The following is a 20,922-nucleotide window of genomic DNA, read 5'->3' as shown; positions in this document are numbered from 1 at the left end:
ATAATTTCTGAATTTACAGTATCTGATTGTCATTTGAACTTTGGTGGACAGTTTTCTCATTAGCAATCATACCACATCTCTTAGATTTTTTTACTTTTTAATATTACATTTTAATATAACAGTTATACTTACTCTGCCTGATTCTGACAAGGGTTAGGAGCACATTCATTGATATCAAACTGACATTGTGGTCCAGTATAGCCAGCAGGACACACACATTTATATGCATTTTCTAAGTTTTGACAAGATCCCCCATTTCTGCATGGGTCTGTCGTACATTCATCAATATCTGTACAGCTTCCTGGGGCGCCTAGAAAGATAAAGATTGGTTCGCTGGATTCTTTTTTTATTAAAATATATTTTCAGGAAAACAAAACATAAACTAAATGGTGAATCTGTTCGATGCCCCAGCATGTGTATAATGATTTAAGGGGACATAACTCTAGAACTGTAAAAGTGATGCTAACCAAATTTGCATTTTAACTGAGTTTTGTGGTAATAAAAATTGTGTATCACAATATTTAGGTGAGGCAAAGAGACATAACTCTAGAATAGTAAAAAGTGACACCATCAAAATTCAATCAGGATCTTGTGTTATGCCATAATGATCATTGTGCATAACTTTCAGTTTATAAATCATTTGTCACCCTTTAAATAACTATGCCCCAAATGATATATTTCTTTTTCAATGGTAATTTACCATAACATTGTCCTCAAAAGGCAAACTATTTCTCATGACACATTTCCACATTAGCCTATTTCATCAACTGAATTGTTTAAAATAGTCATGATAATATTTCATACTGTAATAAAAAATGTTATTTCAGGCTTTCATTTACATAAAAATAATTCTATTTTAATATTTCATTAGATAGTTTATCCATTTAATGTAACATGTCCCACTCCAAGTGTTGCTTAATTTTGGCTAGCCCCCCCCCTCCCCCCCCCCATTTTCCCATTTGCAAAGATTATAGATCCTCATCTGCTGAGCTACTAATTACTTCAAATATGTGAAAAACTTGTATGATCTAGCTATAGGTTATATCAGAGATGCTGAAGCCAAAGCAAAATGATTTTTCTCAAGAAAGAAGTCATGGGTAACAATGTATAATTCTAATTTGGGGAAAAACAAATTATAAATTTGGTTAATCATGTAAATAATTGTTTTTTTTCTCATCATACTTATATTCTACTAGTCCTCTTTTAGTCCCCCCTCTATCAAATACATGTCTTACCAGTAAAACCTGGTTTACATTCACAACTATGTTGGTTTATACTATCCACACATATAGTATTATTTCCTGGACAAATGATATTTTTACAATCGTCTGTATTGTTTTTACAGTCTGGACCTTCGAATCCAGTAACACAAACACATGTGTATGAAGCTATACCATCACGGCAAGTGGCACCATTGAAACATGGGGAAGAACTGCATTCATCTACATTCTACAAACATATTAAACTTGCTCATTATTTACATGCACTGCCATGTCTTTATCTATAGATTAAACATTCTTAAATATGCTCCTGTCCAATGAAATCAATCATTTTCTAAACATCGGTCACTATTCAGAATCTTGCTTTTACTTGATATGTGAAATATTTTCAACTCATTTTAGCATACAAAAATAGTATCTTCTTTCAATCTGATCAATGAGAAATTGAAATTGTAACTTTAGCAGGCACGTGTAATAATTTTTATACTGCACTCGTTCTATTTGAGCAGTCAAAATGCGTTGACTGTATATTTCTATGTCATATACAGTCACTGACCTGATATCACTTTTCCTCATGAATATTTAAACAGAAATTAACGAAATTGTAATTAATTATTCACATGACCTATTCAATCTGTTCTTGTTTCCAATGTCTACTACTCAAACTTATTTCTTTTACATTTTTTGGAAGAAAAAAATATTTCACTTTAATCATTATGTTTTATGCTTATTGTTAATATTTAAGTTCATTCTCAAACAATAATTCCTTCACCATCGATTAAGGGTTTCATTAGGAAATGTACATTTCATTGTGTTGTATATTTCTCCGCTGTATGATATGAGGCCTTTTGATAAAAGGGGGGAGTTTCCCAATATTTAAATCAAATAATAAAATTAACACATTAAACAACAACTGAAAATGTTTTTTTTAGATTGCAGTATGAAGACAATAATAGTGCATTGACTTGACATATCAACGATATAAGGATTCGGCACGAAACGGGGAAAATGCTGGGTATAGCCTCGCTTTCCCAGTTTCTAAGCCTCATCCTTATATCGTTGATATGTCAAGTCAATGCACTATTATTGTCTATATATAATAATAAATTGGGACGTATGTACAGATGTACAGCCAGACAAGGGTAAAACTTAATGCCCCCTTCACTACAGCATGGGCATAAAATAACTGACTACTAACAACCATATATTTTATGACACACACACAGGAAGCTTAAGTACTGTATCTATTTACCCTCCATTACAGGCTACCAATACCACTTCAATAATAGATAATAAGCTTACATTTTGGCACTGTAGTCCTTCAAACCCAGTAGGGCATTGGCAAGTAAAGGATCCTTGATTATCAAAACATGTTCCAGGACCACAAACAGATGTCCCAGACTGACATTCATCTATATTTGTTTCACAGGTCTGCCCTGTATAACCTTAAAACATAATAAACATATTAAACTCAGTATCACACAGTCTTTAAAATTATCTAAATCAACAATGCTTAAAATAACCTGCATTATAAATTAATGTTCAGTACAATATGATTTCATATGAACATATTCTGCTTCATAGCAGAGCAACATACTAAGACCAAATTTTAACATGCTTTCTTTAATGTCCCCATAGGGCATTTAACTTATACTCAGGAACTAACAGCATTTGATCTTACACTCATTGGCAAAGAAGCAGCAAAATCAAAATCTTTTGTCATTCGTTTAAATTTGAACCCAAAACCTGAATGCTTGGCCTTCACTAACACTGAGCATATCTACCACAATTACAAAATGCACTGTTACTTGGTTTATTTTTTTCAGAGTTTAATTTTTGTACTGGCAAGGCCCAAACTTGTTTGCAAGGTTTTAAATGTTGCCTTTTACGCTAGAGGGTATTTTTGAAATTTTATCTTAATCATAAATTATAAGTGAAAATAAACCTCTTTTGAAAATAATAATAATAATACTCGTTGTGCAAAACTTGTCAGGTTAAACTAATTGTTAAGTTTCTTTAATCTTCATTGGAGAGATTAAACGTTAAAAAATATTAATCTTTGAGAAAATAAAAATACACCCATGATCACCAATGTTCCTGTTTATTCATATAAAGGTTCCAATGGTTTTATTCTATTGCAGATCTTTTATTTGTATTATGGTCTTTCCTTTATTCTGGCCACAATTTTCTGACACATTATATTCATCAGATATTATTTCACTACTGGTATATTTTTTGACATATACACTTATGAACATCATAAATAATGTCAGATTTATGTCATCTAAGAGTTAGCATTATATAGCACATTAATATTAGTCTTATTATACTCTTATACCAGATTTATTTAACCAGCTGCATTTGTTTGCACCTGTCCTAAGTCAGGAACCTGTTTGTCAGTGGTTTTTGTTTGTTGATATCAGAGGTGGATTTATGGGGGGGCCCTTTTTGGGAAAAAAATTGGTTGCTTATATAGGGAATCACTGAAGCGTGACTGGAGCGGGCCCCCTCTTAGGTCAGTCAATGGGCCCTCACTTATGAAAATTTCTGGATCCGCCACTGGATATGGTTCATAATTCTTTCTAGTTTCTAGATTTTCATATAAATAAGGTTGTTACTTAGACCTATAATGGGTTACTGTTGTGACTTGGATGGAGAGTTGTCTCATTCGCACTCATACCACATCTTCTTATATCAAATTAATCAAAATGAATGTGGTACATATAAGCTTTAAAGCAATTGCTTTTGTCAAATAAACAAATAAGTTCAATCAAACAGGAAATATAGACATACTGTGCAGTCACGAAAGAGCTATCAAACATGACACAGGAAAAAATAGGATTTTTAAAATTATTCAAATGCTGGTACCAAGTCAGAATTATGACAGTTGTTTAACATTCATTCATTCCATTGGTTGATTAAGTCAATATTTGGTTATGTCAATTTTCATTGAGACTTCCCCCTTTTTTTTAATTTTCATTAGAGTACATGGTATTCTTGTTTTAAATACATTTATGTTAGATGAACTCAATGCACTAACATCACACAAATATCAAGTTGACCTGACAGTATATTCAACTATCTGACACATCCCTGACATATTACAATATTAATTTTGATCATGTGACCTCTCACGCCAAAATAATCATATATGTTGTTCCTCCCTCGCATTTACTGACCCTATAGTATATTTGATATGCTGACCTTAAAACATTTTAATGCCATGTCCAAAATAAAAAAGGTTTAAGAAAAGGTGCTTTGTTTCATTTGAAAAGACATCGAATCCTACATGCAGAACATTGGGAGATGGATTTGATTGGTTAATTACTGTGAGCTTAACTTCAAATAGGAATCATTTCTTACATATTTAGGATTAGAAAGATTTAACCATAAAAACAATAGCTCTGCTATGAGGGCATACCAGGATAAAGGATGAGATATAATTTGAACTGCCACAGTATCCTAGCTGTTTACTGTTTTTTGTAAAATACAACCATAAATATGATAAAACATGTCCTTTTCTATATTGAAACGAAAATTCTTACACATGAATTACCCACTTCTCTAAAAATTTGCACATTCTATTAAAGATCTAAACAATTTGTTCTTGGTATTTCAAAATCCAAGATGGAGGAAGACACTAGCTCTACCTTAAGTCAGTACAAACCTGTTCCTGTACAATCACAGCTATAATTATTAACTTCATCTATACATTTGGATCCATGTTTACATGGTCCTGAGGCACACTCATTAATACTGTTTTCACAATTAATACCATTAAAACCTGCAAAAAAAATAATATATTTGTTATCTTATTGTAGTTTAATGCATATGTATGGAGTTTGTACCTGTTAAAACGCTTAAACCCTCTGCATTTGTTTGCACTGACCACAGTCAGGAACCTGTTCTTCAGAGGTTGTTGTTTGTTGATGTGGTTCATAAGTGTTTCTTATTTCTCCTTTTTTGTAAAAATTTAAGGCTGTTGGTTTTGCCTGTTTGAATTAATTTACACTAGTCATTTTGGAGCCCTTACCGTATATAATAGAAAGTTGTTCGGTTTGACCCAAGGCTCTGTGTGAAAGGCCAAACTTTGACTTATAATTCTTTACTTTTATAAGTTATAACTTGGATGGAGAGTTGTCTCATTGGCACTCATACCACATCTTCCTATTTCTATATAAAACAAACGAGTACCAATAAATCATCCAATCCCTTTATCAAAATGTAACTACATGTGTAAGTTTTAAGATTTTCATCATAATTTAAAATTAAATAAATATATATATTTATCAGTGTCTCAGCCTCACTGTTACACCATTGCATTAGATGTCAAGCTTAAGGCTGCATCTACACATGGCTTTCAGTATATATATTGGGGTACAGGGCTGTAACTAGCCTCTTCTAATAGTGAGGCAAAACATATTTGCAGAAGCGGAGCGAGGCGAAAAAATTATGCGAGGGGTCTGGGGGCTGCTCAAGGCCACTCAGAAGCTTTGAGAAAAATAACGCAAAATCGTGTATTCTGAGCGTTTCCCGGACTCTTTCTGACATCATGGACATAGAAACGCAATTAATGTTTAGCTATGTTTTTGACAATATTCTGGTCTCAAAGCAAAAACACAGATTCATTGTAACTTAAGACTTTTAGGTTTTATTGACAATATTAAAAGACCGATATGTAGGATAAAGCAAAAATCGTAATTCTCACAATCATTAATACCGGATATGTCTTCCTGTCTGTTCTTGTCTTGTATTGGGCTTAGACTTTGGTGATTTTTTTATGACTAGATTTAAATATAGTGACAGTGCAGTTTTATAGTTTAAGCACTAGTACTGCTTAAGTCGACACTACTAGGGACCATCTTGACTCTGTCTTACGGTTTTAATGATTCTTTTGTTGTAGACCCTCCAGCAACGTTGACCATTGGTCATTAGTATTTTTTCTATGCATTGACTTTGTGCGTGGTTAGATTTTGTGCACATTTACTCGATATTCCTTTATTTTTTGTTAAAGGGTCTGAACATGACTTAATGCAAGTTTAACCCTTCAATGTAAAAGGTCATATGGCAATACATTATTGTTTTTTTTTCAAATTATTTGATACCGGGAAATTGGTGACCTTACTTTAATTTTAACCATGTGAGCTCTCTAGTTTTATCAACCAAAAAAAAAAGCCAGTTTTGTATTCTTTGATATCAAGTTCAATGCTCTATGCAGAAACGACCATTTTTTCCTGTGTCTTGTAGCATCGTATATTCTTAAAATATTTTCTCTCACAATATCTGGACATTGGTGGGCATGCAACATTGCAAAACCACACATTTACAAATGAAAATCAACATTCAGACTATAGCCATAAAGTAGGACAATAAATGAACAAAAGACAAACCCGGGACACAGAAATACAAACCATAGATCATCAACTCTGAAAACTAAAAGGAAAATAGAAACATGGATCATGAAAAACATGCAGGGGCGACACCAGAGAGTGAAGAGAACTTGCTTCTCGCTAGACACTTTCCGTGAAAACAATTTGATAGTAAGACAATCTATTGTTTCATTTTATTTTTTTTTAAATTTCTAACATGAGGCATTTGCCTCATTTGCCTCATTGTAGTTATGGCCCTGTGGTACATGAAGTTCCAACAATTTTGGAACTTTATTACATTGGTTTTTTTTTCATTTGCATTGAAATTTTCAGTGTTCTGCCCAGAAACGAAGTGCTATATATACTGGTACAGTGAAGTATTTAGAATTAAGTTATAGGGATAAAGTTGTACGGTACATAGACAATGCTTACATTGGAAATAAAGTTCCTTAACATTAACCTTAATTGTTACTTTATTCATAAATTCAGTCTAATTGTAAAATTATTGTTAAAAGTTTTATTTAACAAAATGTCTCATTCATAATTGTGTCATATCAAACAAATTCATGCTAAAAATAAACATAAAAATTAAAATCATCTTTTTCATGAACATAACTTTGATTCATAACCTTAAAATATCAATTAGAACCATTCATCAAGATTGTGTCACATGTCACAGTATTTAATCTGCTTATCTAAATATGACAAATATTAAATATTTCAATAGAATTATTTCCCTAAGGGTTATGGTAATAAACATACTATGATTGATACAAGCAGAGTTTAACCTCCTTATAACATACTTATGTATTGGTAATCACCTGGTATCATTTGGTATATAGAAGGAACATAGTACAAGAGGTTCTTAACACTGGCCATTAAGATCATGACTGGTAGCATATAGTTCTGATCCAGTAATGTTCAGGAACACTTCAAGGTTAAATAAATCAAGATAACTGAGGGTTGGATGGGGTTAAAGAATAGAAAATAATGTGCAAAAAATGCTGAATAAAGGACTAAAATTATAAAAAGATTAGAAAAAATAGGCCAAAATATTACACTATAATATATAGAGACAGGGTGCTGAAATACAAAGCTTAGAGAATAAGGTCATAAAACATAGGAGGATCCAGGGGGTCCTGGGGGACCCGCCCCCCCCCCCCCATTTTTATGGGAAAAATTTGGTTGCTTATATAGGGAATCACTGAAGCATGACTGGAGCGGCCCCCCCTTAGGAGAAGTTCAGGATCCGCCAATAAATAAATAAAGAAAATAGAAAAATAGTTAAAAATCCAGGACCACTATCTAGACCCTCGTAACTATTCTTAATTACCATTGAGTAGATGCATGAATATGCTTCATAAAAGGTTTTAATCACAAATAATAAATCTTTGTTTAACTAAAGGCCATTGACTTTCAACATCAAGAACAACTTTATTTTGATAAGGCATGCAAAATTTGCCACTGGATGTTTAGTTTATGAATCAATCAAGGATAACTTGTAAACATTCTGGTTATTCATCCAAGATATCCAGGACTGACACTCAGTTTCTACATGATATTTGTTCTTATTTATTGTGCAGGCTCTCATATTCAACATTTCTGCAATAACTACCAATTGCCACTGATTGGATCTCAAAAGGCTAGGTAGACCTAAATGGTACTGGAACCCTTTCAAATTAACATGACAATCAAAAATGTATGCCCACTTTTTTGGATTTAGGATTAAGTTAAGAACTACATAACTGGTGGTTCAGGGAAATGGCAAACCATTGTTAACACATAGCTAAAGACCTTTAGTTAATTTGTAGTTTGCTGTTTGGTGTGAGTTTGAAAACCGTACCTTGACCTGTAATGGTTTACTTTTACAAATTGTGACTTGGATGGAGAGTTGTCTCATTGGCACTCATACCACATCTTCTTATAGCTATTAACACCTTTGATCATATGCAAACTAGCGTTTGCCATTTTGTTTAGGCGTACATTTTTGTGGCTAGGGGAAAAAAAATCTACAAACTGTTGTTTTTAATCCATTATCACTCAACACTTACAATATCATTCATATTTTATTTCAAAAAATTTGTTTTTATAAATTTGTTAATTATGAAAAATGAGTTTCATATACTTATGACAGTTATTGCTGTGACGTTAACAGTGACATTTACATTGTAACACACCTAGATTACCAGAAAACTTACTCTGAATTATAAGTAATTAAAATGTAAAGTTTATATATCTACCGTAATTATCCTAATGTAAGCTTTTGATGCACTGGACAAATTTTTTTCTTATGTACATATGTAATGTTTTCGTTTAGACTTGTCAGAGCTTTACTTTTTGCAATAAAGTAATTAATTCTAATAACGGCTTAAGAATAACTAGATTCATCATCTGAAGAATTGCATAAAATGCTACTTCTGCAGGTATATAGAAATTAGTGATTTTGTAAAATTGCCCTAAAAAACCAATTTCTCATTTCAAAAGCCAACACAAAAATAGTGTATCCTAAAAACTAACAGAACCTGGTTAGAACTGCTTGAATTGTTAATTGATAGTATATTTTTATATGAGGGTGTTTGTTTGACTCATAATAACCAATATTCATTTTTCTTTCAGAAGTCCGAAGTTCTCTAATATCCTGATATCCTCAATATTTAATGTAGACAATTTACAAATGAAAGACATCAACACCAAATGAACATTCAGAGCTAATTTTCGAATGCATGTAGAGCAAGACTTCGGTTAGCTAGCTTGCTATGTTTGTATATTGTTAAATTGTATCAGTATAACCTCCTATCAAATTTAAATATGATATAAACAGATTTAACTAAAAAAAATATGCCTTTATGATACAATGTATATTGTATGAAGGTCAACCAAAGTTTTACTTTACAAGCATTAGGAAATTAGCTTTAATAGTGTGAAATGATAGTCAGGGAGACTCAAAACTTGTCATACAACACACAGGGGATACTGCAGATGATTTATTACAAGAAGATCAAACAAGTTTTAGAAAAATACATCTAATATTTAAAAAAATTAAACTATTGTTAGACTATTTTAAGATAGGATTGCTGTTTGGCTATTGTTAATCATGCCCATTCAACTTAGATTTGAACAAAGTCACTCAAGATGTGTCATATAGTACTGAGGATTCATTTAACATGTTTAATTTTGTTGATACCAATTTTCATGGATCAAGGAAAACATGCAATTTCATAGATAATTTAATTTCATGTCTTAGCAAAAGTCTGTATACATTTCTACAGAAAATTATTCATCGAACATTTAAATTTGTGGTTTCCCTTTATGTAACCACAAAATGCATAATTGGTATCAAATGAATAATAATGAACATACAGCAATCATACACATGCTATTAAACAGCTTTGCACTGTCGATACTTTATAACAATAGTTTTCTGAGGACCTTACAGCAAAACTAAACAAACATAGGTGGATCCAGGGTGGCCCAGCCACCCCCCCCCCCCCCCTTTAGTGGGAAAATTTTGGTTGATTATATAGGGAATCACTGAAGCATGACTGGACCCCCCTTTAGGTCAGTCAGCGGGCCCCCCTTATGAAAAGTTCTGGATCCACCACTGACAAAATCATGTACTGTATAAACATAAAGCATAACATTTATATCCCTGCACTCCAGGCTCAATGGTAGGACTGATAAATACAAAACTTCTAATTCAGAACAGAACTCCAAAGGTGGATCCAGACATTTTAAAAAGGGGGGTTCCCAACCAAGGATAAAGGGGGTATCCAAGTATGTGTCCCCATTCAAATGCATTGATCATCCTAAAAAAAAGGGGGTTCCAACCCCTGTAACCCCCTTCTGGATCTGGCACTGAACTCGGGCTGACTTTTTTAAGTCACATATAATATTGTCAGATCTTACCTTGTCTACATAAACATTTATAAATTCTGCTGCCATCATTTTCGTCACGACAAGTTCCTTCATTTAAACAGGGTGATGCTGAACAGCCATAAATACCTGAAAAAAATGGCAGTTAAATAACAAAATAAATATAATTAACAAATTCTGGCAACAAGGCAACAAATGTCATTTGTCATTTTTGCCTCTTATAGCTGACTATATGTGGAATGGGCTTTGCTCATTGTTGTAGGCTGTACAGACCTACAGTTGTTAATTTATGTGTCATTTGGTCTCTTGTCAAGAGTTGTCATGTTGGCAATCATACCACATCTTCTTTTTTATATAGAAATAAATGCAATATAGTGTATTCAGTTATTTATGTGTGGACCAATTTTGTGTTATAAAAAAAATCGTTTTTTTTTTTTTTTATGTCGGTGGTCAATTGCCAAATTCTTCAAAAAAACCTATAGAATATTTAATTTAATTAATTGAACATCTGAATTCCTGTTTCACCAATATCTACAAATCAACAAAGAAGTTGGTACCCCATTAATAATAATGATTACATCTGAAATCGGAAATAAAGTCAGTTTTCAATCAGTTTGTTCATTCTACATACTAGTAGATGATACCACCGGTTGATACACAATTATTCACCATCAACAGTCAAAAGTATAAGGTTCAAGAAACTTGAGCTTCAAGATTGCATGATGCATTTTCTCTTTGAGCGAGTCTTGTAATAGTAATCATTGTTGGTCACTAGCAGCCCCATTGGATAGTCACTTAATAATAATTGTTACAGTGATTTGAAAGTGGCTGAATCAATTCTCTAGAATCTCCTAACAGTACCCTGTCCTATTTTTGGAATTTATCACAAAGGATTAGCTAATTATGGCTTACGTCTATATGACATCAGATTTAGAAATACATTTTATTTCAAAGCTGATTAGATAATAATTATACTGTAATTTTGAAACCATAATTTAAACTTTGAACTTAGTCTATTTTGTTGCAATTTTTTTATTGCAACTCTAACACAAATCAAACTGTAAAAGTTCCAAATCAATACTAATTGATAAATTTGTGAATACCACAAAGCATGATTAAACATTGCTATAGGACAAATATAGTTCACATGTAATTATTTGATTTTAAACTCCCAAGGTTTCATTGCAAAACTAGTTTTGTTATAGTTATATAATGTGTTTAATCTTCCTTTTGGAATTCCCAGGAAGGTTACAGTCAGAAATATTCTGGCTATAAGCCATCACAGTTGATACAAAAATGTTTTGGGTACAAAATGTAATTAAACTTTTAAGCATTATGTACATATATTGTAAAGTTAAATTATGCATATTTTTTTACAGCAGTATATAATTATATTTTCTACATAAAATTATAGAACATAAAAAATTATGTGATGGTAAGAAAAAGACTGAATTGACTATTCCAAAAGATGCCAGAATGATAGTCATTGTCATTTGATTTTTGTGTTTTTAATGCCACTTTTAAGCTATTTAGTGCTGGACAGTTTTTATTGGTGGATGAAGCCAGAGTGTCCGATTGATTGTGTATAATGCAACTGTGCTATACATGTACATGTACATGTATTTACACAGTCAAATCTCATTGACACATGACTGAGTCTATTCATTTGTGATCTACAGTCACTGAGCGTATATGCCCTTGTTTATAATTAAGTTATCAATGCTTTTCTGTAGAGTTTTATTGTTAAATAACATCAATAAAGAATATGGGTTGTTAGAATGTTCACATCAGCTCCTCCCAATTCAAAAATGATGGTTTACCCAAAATATTTCATAAGGATCAATTGTAAGCTTTCCGTATAAAGAGAATAACCATACATTAACTTGAAATCTATACCAGTTTGTACTGTCAGTGTAATAAAACCCAACAAGTTTGCTGGCTATAATTCAGCCAATAGCCTGTTTAGTGTGCAACTGGGCAACAGTTATGTCCGTCTGCTTCAAGTTGAGAAATATATAGTGTCTCAGGGGTCACCAAACTTGGTACAGTTCTCATAGCCAGTAAGTAAGTCACTGAGTCTGTGTATATTGATTACTATGAGGTGTCTGTGGGAAAGGCTTTATGAAATGAGAAGCATTTTGGAACTCTTTCTTAATAACGTTGTTAAGTTTGCTAGACCTTAAAGAAGGCTTTATAAATATGCATAGTGTATGGATAACAAGACCTGTTTACATACTTGTATTAATATGCAACTCTAGAAAATAAATTTCTTGTATGAATTTTACTACTTTTTGGTGTTATTTATAGGGTTTACACAACCTGATGAAGGTAAATCCAGATACAGTGAAACTTTTAACCAAACCTCTTTGGGACTTAAGATTGTGTTAGGTTTTGGTCGATGTTTGGTTTTATCAGATTCATACATTTTGATATGTCAGTGCTTTATAACATGTTTGGTTTATACAGGTTTTCAGCTTATGCAGGATTGTGTTTATCCAGGTTTCACTGTACTAATTTGAAAGCGTAAAATTTACAAGTTTTGTTTAATTTTTTAAACTACAACGAGATTTAAACCTGATCAAATATGTATATATGTACTGGGTATGTACTTACTTAGGTCATTTTCACAGATGGTTCCATTGAACAGATGTGGACAGGTACAGTTGAAAGAGTTGGGAAGGTCATTGCAGGTCGCACCATTTTTACAGGGAGTATTCCAGCAGTCATTTATATCTTGTGAAGCTGAAATCAAATGAAAATGACACATTAATAAAGCTACATGTATGAATAAAAATAAGACGATGTGGTATGATTGCCAATGAGACATTTAACTCTCTACAAGAAACCAAATGAAACAGAAATTAACAACTATACATGTGGACCTTTTATAGCTGACTATATGCTGTATGGGCTTTGCTCATTGTTGAAGGCCATACAGTGACCTATAATTGTTAATGTTTGTGTCATTTTGGTCTTTTGTGGATAGTTGTCTCATTGGCAATCATACCATATCTTCTTTTTTATATGTAGGTTATTGTATAGCCTTCAACAATGAGCAAAACCTATAAGGCTTGAGTCATGAAAAAACCTCATCAAAGATATCCTGATGTCAATTTTGTATGCTGCATTGCTGCCAGACACACTTAAAGTCTACAAAAGACCCATCAGAGTCGCATGAATCAAAAAAGTTAAAAGGCTTGAAAGTACTAAGTTGAAGAGCATTGAGGACCAAAAATTAATCAGCTGTTGTTTTAAATTAGAGCTAAGAGGTTTTTTTTATATACTGTAATGTATACTTTCTGTAAAGTGAATATACAATGTACATGTATAGCTAGCCTATAAATGTAGCTACTTTATATATTCTTACAGCATTTTATTTCCTATTTGACTCGATCTACTCAACTGAAGGCAACTGTTCATATAAATAGAGCTCAGAATTCGCAAAAAATACTACATTTTACTTGATGCAATGATTGAATCTACATGTATAATATAGTGTCTTCCCAATTTGATATGGTTTAAATTCATATCTAAACCATGATAATAAAAGCAACAAAAACAAAAGTTCATCATCGATCACAAACATTAAGACGTTTATTACAGACCTTATAGTGACAATATCAATATCCAGATAAGTAGGGAATAAGTCATTATTAAAGACAGCAACCCTACTACATAAAAAAATAAAAGTCATCAAGTGGCAAATATACTGACTTTACCAATAGACTACTTTAATGTTCATATACATTTGTGATGTAAAGTCAATATCACCAAAATTAAATTAATAGGTAGATATTTTATGTGGATGATTGCCATTAAGATATTTTACTGTTAAAGAAACAAAGATGCAAACCATTACATTCGATTGCCACCTGTCACCTTTCCCCCGTTTCTGGGACAATGGTGTACTGTTCATGAAACATAATCAGATCCTAAGGAAATTGTGTATAATTGACAAAGACTTCCTAGATAATGTCATCAACAAAAAGTTTCTGTACAACTGAAAAGCTTTAAGACACATCATAAATGACAAAACATGTACACTTACAAGGTTCCTGATCTCACTTAAGGATGTGTGCTTATTTTCTAATTGAAGGTGGTACCTAACACCTTCACTAAAACTAATTTGGCTCCTTTAATTTTCTAAATTTTTTGACAAAGTATTTACTTTGACCCTTTGACAAAAATATAAAAATTTCAAAAAAATTGAACCAACCAATTAATCAGAAAAATTACACTGTTTATATAGCAGTTTGACACACACTAATTTTGATCATTGAGAAGCTTGATATTCCTTTAACAACACAATGCAATTATAACGTTTAGCTGATTTTACAGAGATATCTCCCTGTAGTGTTAGGTACTAATATGACCAAATGAATTTATCATTCATCAAAATGTTCAAATACATGTACATGTATATGTGTTCATTCTTTTGCCATTGTTGAATGTGCTATAACAGCTAGAATATAGAATGTGTAATTGAATGTTAAAATTGAGAATGGTAATGGTGAATGCGTCAAAGAGACAACAACCCGAACAAAGAGCAAAAAACAGAAAGCCACCAATGTGTCTTCAATTGAACCGATTGCAAGGGTTGTAAAGCCAGTCAAGGTCATTAAACACTTCCATCATCATGTGTCTTCAACACAGAAAATCCCACACCTGGAGGTGTGCTTCACTTGGCCCCTAAACAAAATTGTGTTCTAGTTTAGTGATAATGGACATGATGTCATCATACTAAACTCTGAAATATATATGTATAATGACACCATTTAGGAGAACATTAACAGCACAGTTGTGACAAATATTTAGTCAAAGTACTGATAAACAGTAAAAGAACTTGACTACTAAATCAAGTCTTATTATTCTTCCTTAAAAATAAACATAAACATTCATTTGTAACTAACACTAAAATGGCAATTAATCATTTAAACTGGCAATACACATAAAAACTGCTACCAATATATCTTCATATAATCCAAAGCAATGTAATCATGCCACATCTCCTTATTTTTATGTTATTCATTAGGTATTAACAATACAATTCAAAAACCAAATCTGTCCCATATAAAGTTTGAAATAATTGCCTGCCTTTATTTAACTCAAAGTTGAATTATAATAGTCAATTCTATATATTAAGGAAATTGATATAATAGCATAACATTTTCAATATTTTAGGTAATTTTTGCAGCCCTTGCTTACAATAAATAATCATTTTAAAAGCCCAACACCTCAAATTGTTTTATCATAAAGGCCATCAGCGTTTTCAGAACGCATCAGAAATTTAAATTTGACATTGGTCTTTCTGACCTGGTGAAAGTTAATGAAAAATATGATATATTTAACAAAACTAATAAAGACCAAAAGAAAGGGCTTTACTTCCAATTAGAAATTACCAATTTTAAGATAGAAATGGTATATTACACATGTTTAATATGCTACAATACAGTTGTATATGATCATGTAGCTACATCAAAATAATCATGCCACAAATTCAATTAATGTTTACCACATTCCAAAACAGACACTTATATGGAATGAAAAGCACAAAAATTTAGTCAGATTTTAAACAACATTCACTGCAAATCAAAACTGATTTTTTACAAAAAATAAAAATAAATTTTTTTTTTTTTCATGCCTGCCATTATTTAACAGTTTTTGCATGTAAGGGGAAAACTAACATTTTTCCATGGCCTAACAAATTTGAAAGGACAGTTTTATCATGTATAATATACATGTATGTTACTCCTTACTAAGGACAGTCATGTTTAAAATGTCTACATGTACATGTATATATAATGTAAACGTCTGCATGATGGATTGTCCGTTACATTCATGACACTATTTTCCATTGCAATAAGTTACATGTAACTGTATTATGGGTTGTATAACTAAAGGTGAACAAGGTGATCACATTAGGTGCAAAAACATGTAGGAATATCAACTAGTGAAATTTAATTGAGAGCTCTACAAGTAATCATACGTGTGTGCACAACCCTTGAAACTTAGGGTAATATAACTACGCAAATGTATCCCAAATAAAAACTTTAATTTATCATGAATCTCTTTTATCAAAATTTGCATTTGTTGAGTTTATAATAACTACATATATATTTGGTCGATGTTCAAAAGGAATATTACAATTTAAACACAGAACAATACAATTATATGTCAATGCCTCAAAAATAGTGAGTGACTTTCAAAGAATTCAACACAAAACAGGCTAAATAATCAGGGGCTGATGTATAGTGGGAGCAATTTCCCCTGGGCCCCTTTTTTGGAAAATTTGGTTGATTATATAAGGAATCACTGGACCATGATCACAGGTAGTGGTCCCCCTCTTTGGTAGTCAGTGGATCCCCCTTATGAAAATTTTTGAATCAGCCACTAATAACCATTTACCTTGCATATAAATTTTGAAGCAACTATTTCAAAATACTTCTTCGAATAAATTGGTCCATTTCTATAAGTATTTTACATTATCAGGAAAGAAACTGGTGTGTATTCTCAATATTTTACACTAATAGAAAATATTCTTCATTTGAAGCATTCCGATTTTTTTATCTCAGCTACTGTAGCATGGAATAGACCATTAACAATGCAAGTTTCACCAACAGACAACTACAGGTATTTAAGTTTAAAAAAAGACACGGGAATGTGTTATATCTGTATATTTATGTATTATGTAATGTTTACTCTTTTCTCCACAGGAGCTGGAGTCAAAATATATTACCGACCAACCAAGTTTTACAACCAAGATTTTGTGATCTTACAGGCCCGTAGCCAGGAATTTCCAAAGGGGGGTTCGTTGGACTCACAAACTCAACTTTAACAGTCACAATTCGAACAGAACATTGACTTTAACAGTGCTTATTCGTTTTCAAGGGGGGATTCGTTCGAACCCCCCAAACCCCCCTGGCTACGGGTATGTCTTATATATGCTATTTGGTAAGTTACAACCAACCATCAAGTAAAATTTTTGACAGGGTAAATTGAATGGATACCGGTATGGAGTAAAAGTATTATTAAAATAAGTTTGGGGAATTAAATGAAACCTCATACATTTTGTACAATTTATCCTTCATTACAAAAATCATATAGACTATTAGTACCCTAATATTTCGCATTCTTTATTTTATACTTTTACAATAACCATTTTGTTTCTTAATTCTATACATGTACAATTACAAAAAAAAAATTGTACCCCAACAATTTCAAATTATCCGTTTCATACCCTTAATGTGGTCTGAGACTGCTATAACAGTAGCTGAGCAGCTGTGGCATTATAAAACCATTGTGTATCATCACCATTTTACATACTTCATTTCATACCCTTTCAAAAACAATTTTGGACCCAGTCACCATTTTTGACTCATGGAAGATTTTACCACTTTGGTTTCTTCATGAATTTCATGGGTTTAGGTCAACTGAAAGGTTTTGAAAATCATGATCAGCATTTCTTAGTTGTATAGTCTTTTAGTTACATATGTATTTTTTTACAGATGAGTATAGTATTACCTGTAGTCTCACACCTCACATGTACTATTACAACATGTACTATGCTTAGTTGTAGTAGTAAAATTCCATAAATTCCATTCATAATTCTCTTCAATCAATATTGATCTGCCTCAATCACACAGAATTATTGATATTTTATCCATATACATTCCACATTATATTTCTACAGGTATAATATATTCACTTAAGAGTTGAATTTTCCATTAATAGATTCCATATTAAGACTGTTTGAATTAGTATTTTGTGTATTATTAATAATAAGAATCACTATACAGGATTGACACACATTTTTGTCTCACTATTCACACTCCATTGTTGTACACACATAAACAGGTAAAAATCCAGGTAAACACATGTGACAAGACATTGTTGACAAAAATTAATGAATAATGTTTCAAAAATATATCATGTAAACTGTGAACTTTAAAACGGAAATTGACAAGTTTCTCCAAGTTTAAATCCAAATTTAATTGTTGAAATATGCACAAAATTCAATAAATCTTAGACTACAGGTAAAACATCCACCTGTGTTACACTTTTATGTTTTTATCAATAATTAATTCAGTTTGCATGACTTTTCCCTTTCTTATTAGCACAGTGTAAAGACTTTCTAGTATTAAAAGGAAATTAGCAAGGCTATCAGGTAGAATTTCCAAATTATGAGTCATGCAGTAAAATAAACATGAAATTTAATACTGTCACTTCCAAAATTACACCTTTATCAATTAATTGCACAGGAATTCACCATGTAATTGTATAAATATATGCACCCTAAACACAACAAAAATGTCCACCTAAGCCATTTAGAGCAATCCAAGATTTGATTTTAGAAAACTTTGGGTGCAGTACTGAAATTCATATAGCTTTTTAAATCCAAAGTAATCCTTTTTATCCTAATCCCATAAAGAATGCAGTGACCTTCTATGTTCTTGGTCTAATGCTATGGCCAGGTAAAAATGGACACCCCTGATTTCTGCATGAGTAGATTTTAAAATGAGGACTTTTCAAAAGATGTTCCTATCTAAGACATAATGACATGCATTTTGTTATTGTGTACCACCCCAGGCTATGGTCCAAGTGATCTTAACAAACTGGTTCCCAATTCAATTCATTTAAATTTAATAAAGTGTGTAAAACAAAATTTTGTCATAGAGTAGTCATTCAAAATCTGATTAAATTGTCAAAAATAATTTGGCTACATGTGAGGTATTTTCATTCAAAGAGACAACTGTATAAAAAATAATGAGATATGAGGTATGATTTCAAAATACAACAATGAAGAAAGATACAAATTTACAGGTACAGGTAAAGAAGGTAGGGCAATATTCTGGGCTCTCCCACTTGGCTCTCCACAAATTTTTTTTTACTTACAACAAAAAATCATTTTGAATGTACATGAGTAAAAAAATATTACTTACAACAAAAAATCATTTTGAATGTACATGAGTTATGAGATGTTTTGGAAAAGTGTTCCATGGTTAATCACACTGCATTTTAACTTATATCAAAATCTATATACCAATGCATAATAATATCAAAATACACATTCACTAAAATTAGCAACTTTTCATTCATTCCCCCTTATTGTTGTTAAGAGTATTTTTAGTATATTTTTTAATTATGACTGCCAATATAAATCCTCTTTAATGTAAGAAAATCATGAAATTGTTACTGCATCTAATAGGTGCACTCACTCAGATATATCAAGTAGGCTGTATACAACCTCCTTAGATATACGGTATATAGCAAATGAAAGTATACAATGTACATGTAGCAGTGGAGGATATTTTCATAAGTGGGGCCCACTTACTGAGCTAAGAGGAGGCCTGCCCCAGTCATGCTTCAGTGATTCCCTATAAAATTAAGCAACCTAATTTTTTCCCAAAAAGGGGGGGGGGGTGCGGGCCCCTTGAGCCCCCTCCCTAAATCGTCCTCTGTGTTGCTACATGCAGTCTACAATAATGGTAAGTTTGTTTATTATTATTATTATAGGAATCAGAGCTTGCCGATACTTTGTTTTAAATAAGTATAATTAACACTGTTGGTAACAACTTTCTCAGTTTGTGAAGAAAATTGTACCTAAATTTTTCAGAACTTATCTAAACAATATTTCCTTTTAAATTGTAAAAAATTCTTATACAAGATTAAATCAACCCTATTTTCATTCAATTTTCATAGTATTACTGGTATTTCTCCTGCATCAGAGTAACTAAAAAGATAACACCATCATTTATCTGGCCTGGTATATATGAACATGATACCCTGCAGCTGTACACAGTCATGTCAAAGTGATACAGAAGACCTTTGATAACCAATACTTAAGATTATCACAGGACTGCAGTTTGTCTTAAGCTGCAAAGTTTGTTTAATTCTGACATTCACTATGTGACACCTGACCATGAACTAGAAAACCTTGGATAATCATTTGGCTGTTTTATTTCATCTGTTTGTATATTAAGTTAAGAACAAATATTTTCTCTAATTTTTGTGCTTCTTTCACGTTCTTGATAGGTGATAGAAAAGTATCTCTCTAAAAAATTTATTCTCTCTTTGACGTTGAGGGTATTGCGATATTTCTCCACTCTTAACAGTTAAATTTAAATAATTTAAAAAGCTCAGCTAGCTTCTGCTTTGAATACTAAAATTTAACTGTCTGGAGTGGACAAATAACTAACACATTGGTTGCAGTCGTGAAATCTATATTTATATCTAAAACTGTTTTTTTATAATTGACCTGACAGCCATCATTTAAATTTTGTTGAGTCTGGCATTTAAAAAAATATTGAGTTATCTCCCATTTTGACAACTTATAATAATTTGCTACAAGAAACATTATAAAATCAGAAATTCTAGAATATTTTTTTCAGTTTCATTATAAGCTTTATTTCCTGTTGGTGTTTGTAAATCCATGTATTATATAAATGTCAAGCCCACATCTA

General features: G+C 31.9%; 1 protein-coding gene across 3 annotated transcripts in view; it reads right to left on the bottom strand.

The window, feature by feature from the left end:
* LOC134707824 (protein crumbs-like) overlaps positions 1-20,922 on the bottom strand; it is a 78,992-nt gene that overhangs the window by 43,133 nt on the left and 14,937 nt on the right. For 2 of the 3 annotated variants that reach the window (XM_063567884.1, XM_063567883.1), the window contains exons 3-8: positions 13,076-13,204; positions 10,496-10,591; positions 4,888-5,004; positions 2,523-2,665; positions 1,236-1,449; positions 133-310 (exon numbers count right to left, since the gene is read on the bottom strand). In XM_063567884.1, the coding sequence (XP_063423954.1) occupies positions 133-310; positions 1,236-1,449; positions 2,523-2,665; positions 4,888-5,004; positions 10,496-10,591; positions 13,076-13,204 (877 nt within the window). Of the gene's footprint in view, positions 1-132; positions 311-1,235; positions 1,450-2,522; positions 2,666-4,887; positions 5,005-10,495; positions 10,592-13,075; positions 13,205-17,983; positions 18,137-20,922 lie in introns of those variants that run through there. The other variant, XM_063567885.1, reaches the window with a different exon arrangement.

Source organism: Mytilus trossulus, chromosome 2 (genome assembly GCF_036588685.1).
Source record: "Mytilus trossulus isolate FHL-02 chromosome 2, PNRI_Mtr1.1.1.hap1, whole genome shotgun sequence".
Lineage (NCBI taxonomy): Eukaryota > Metazoa > Mollusca > Bivalvia > Mytilida > Mytilidae > Mytilus > Mytilus trossulus.
This window is presented reverse-complemented; position numbering and strand designations above follow the sequence as displayed.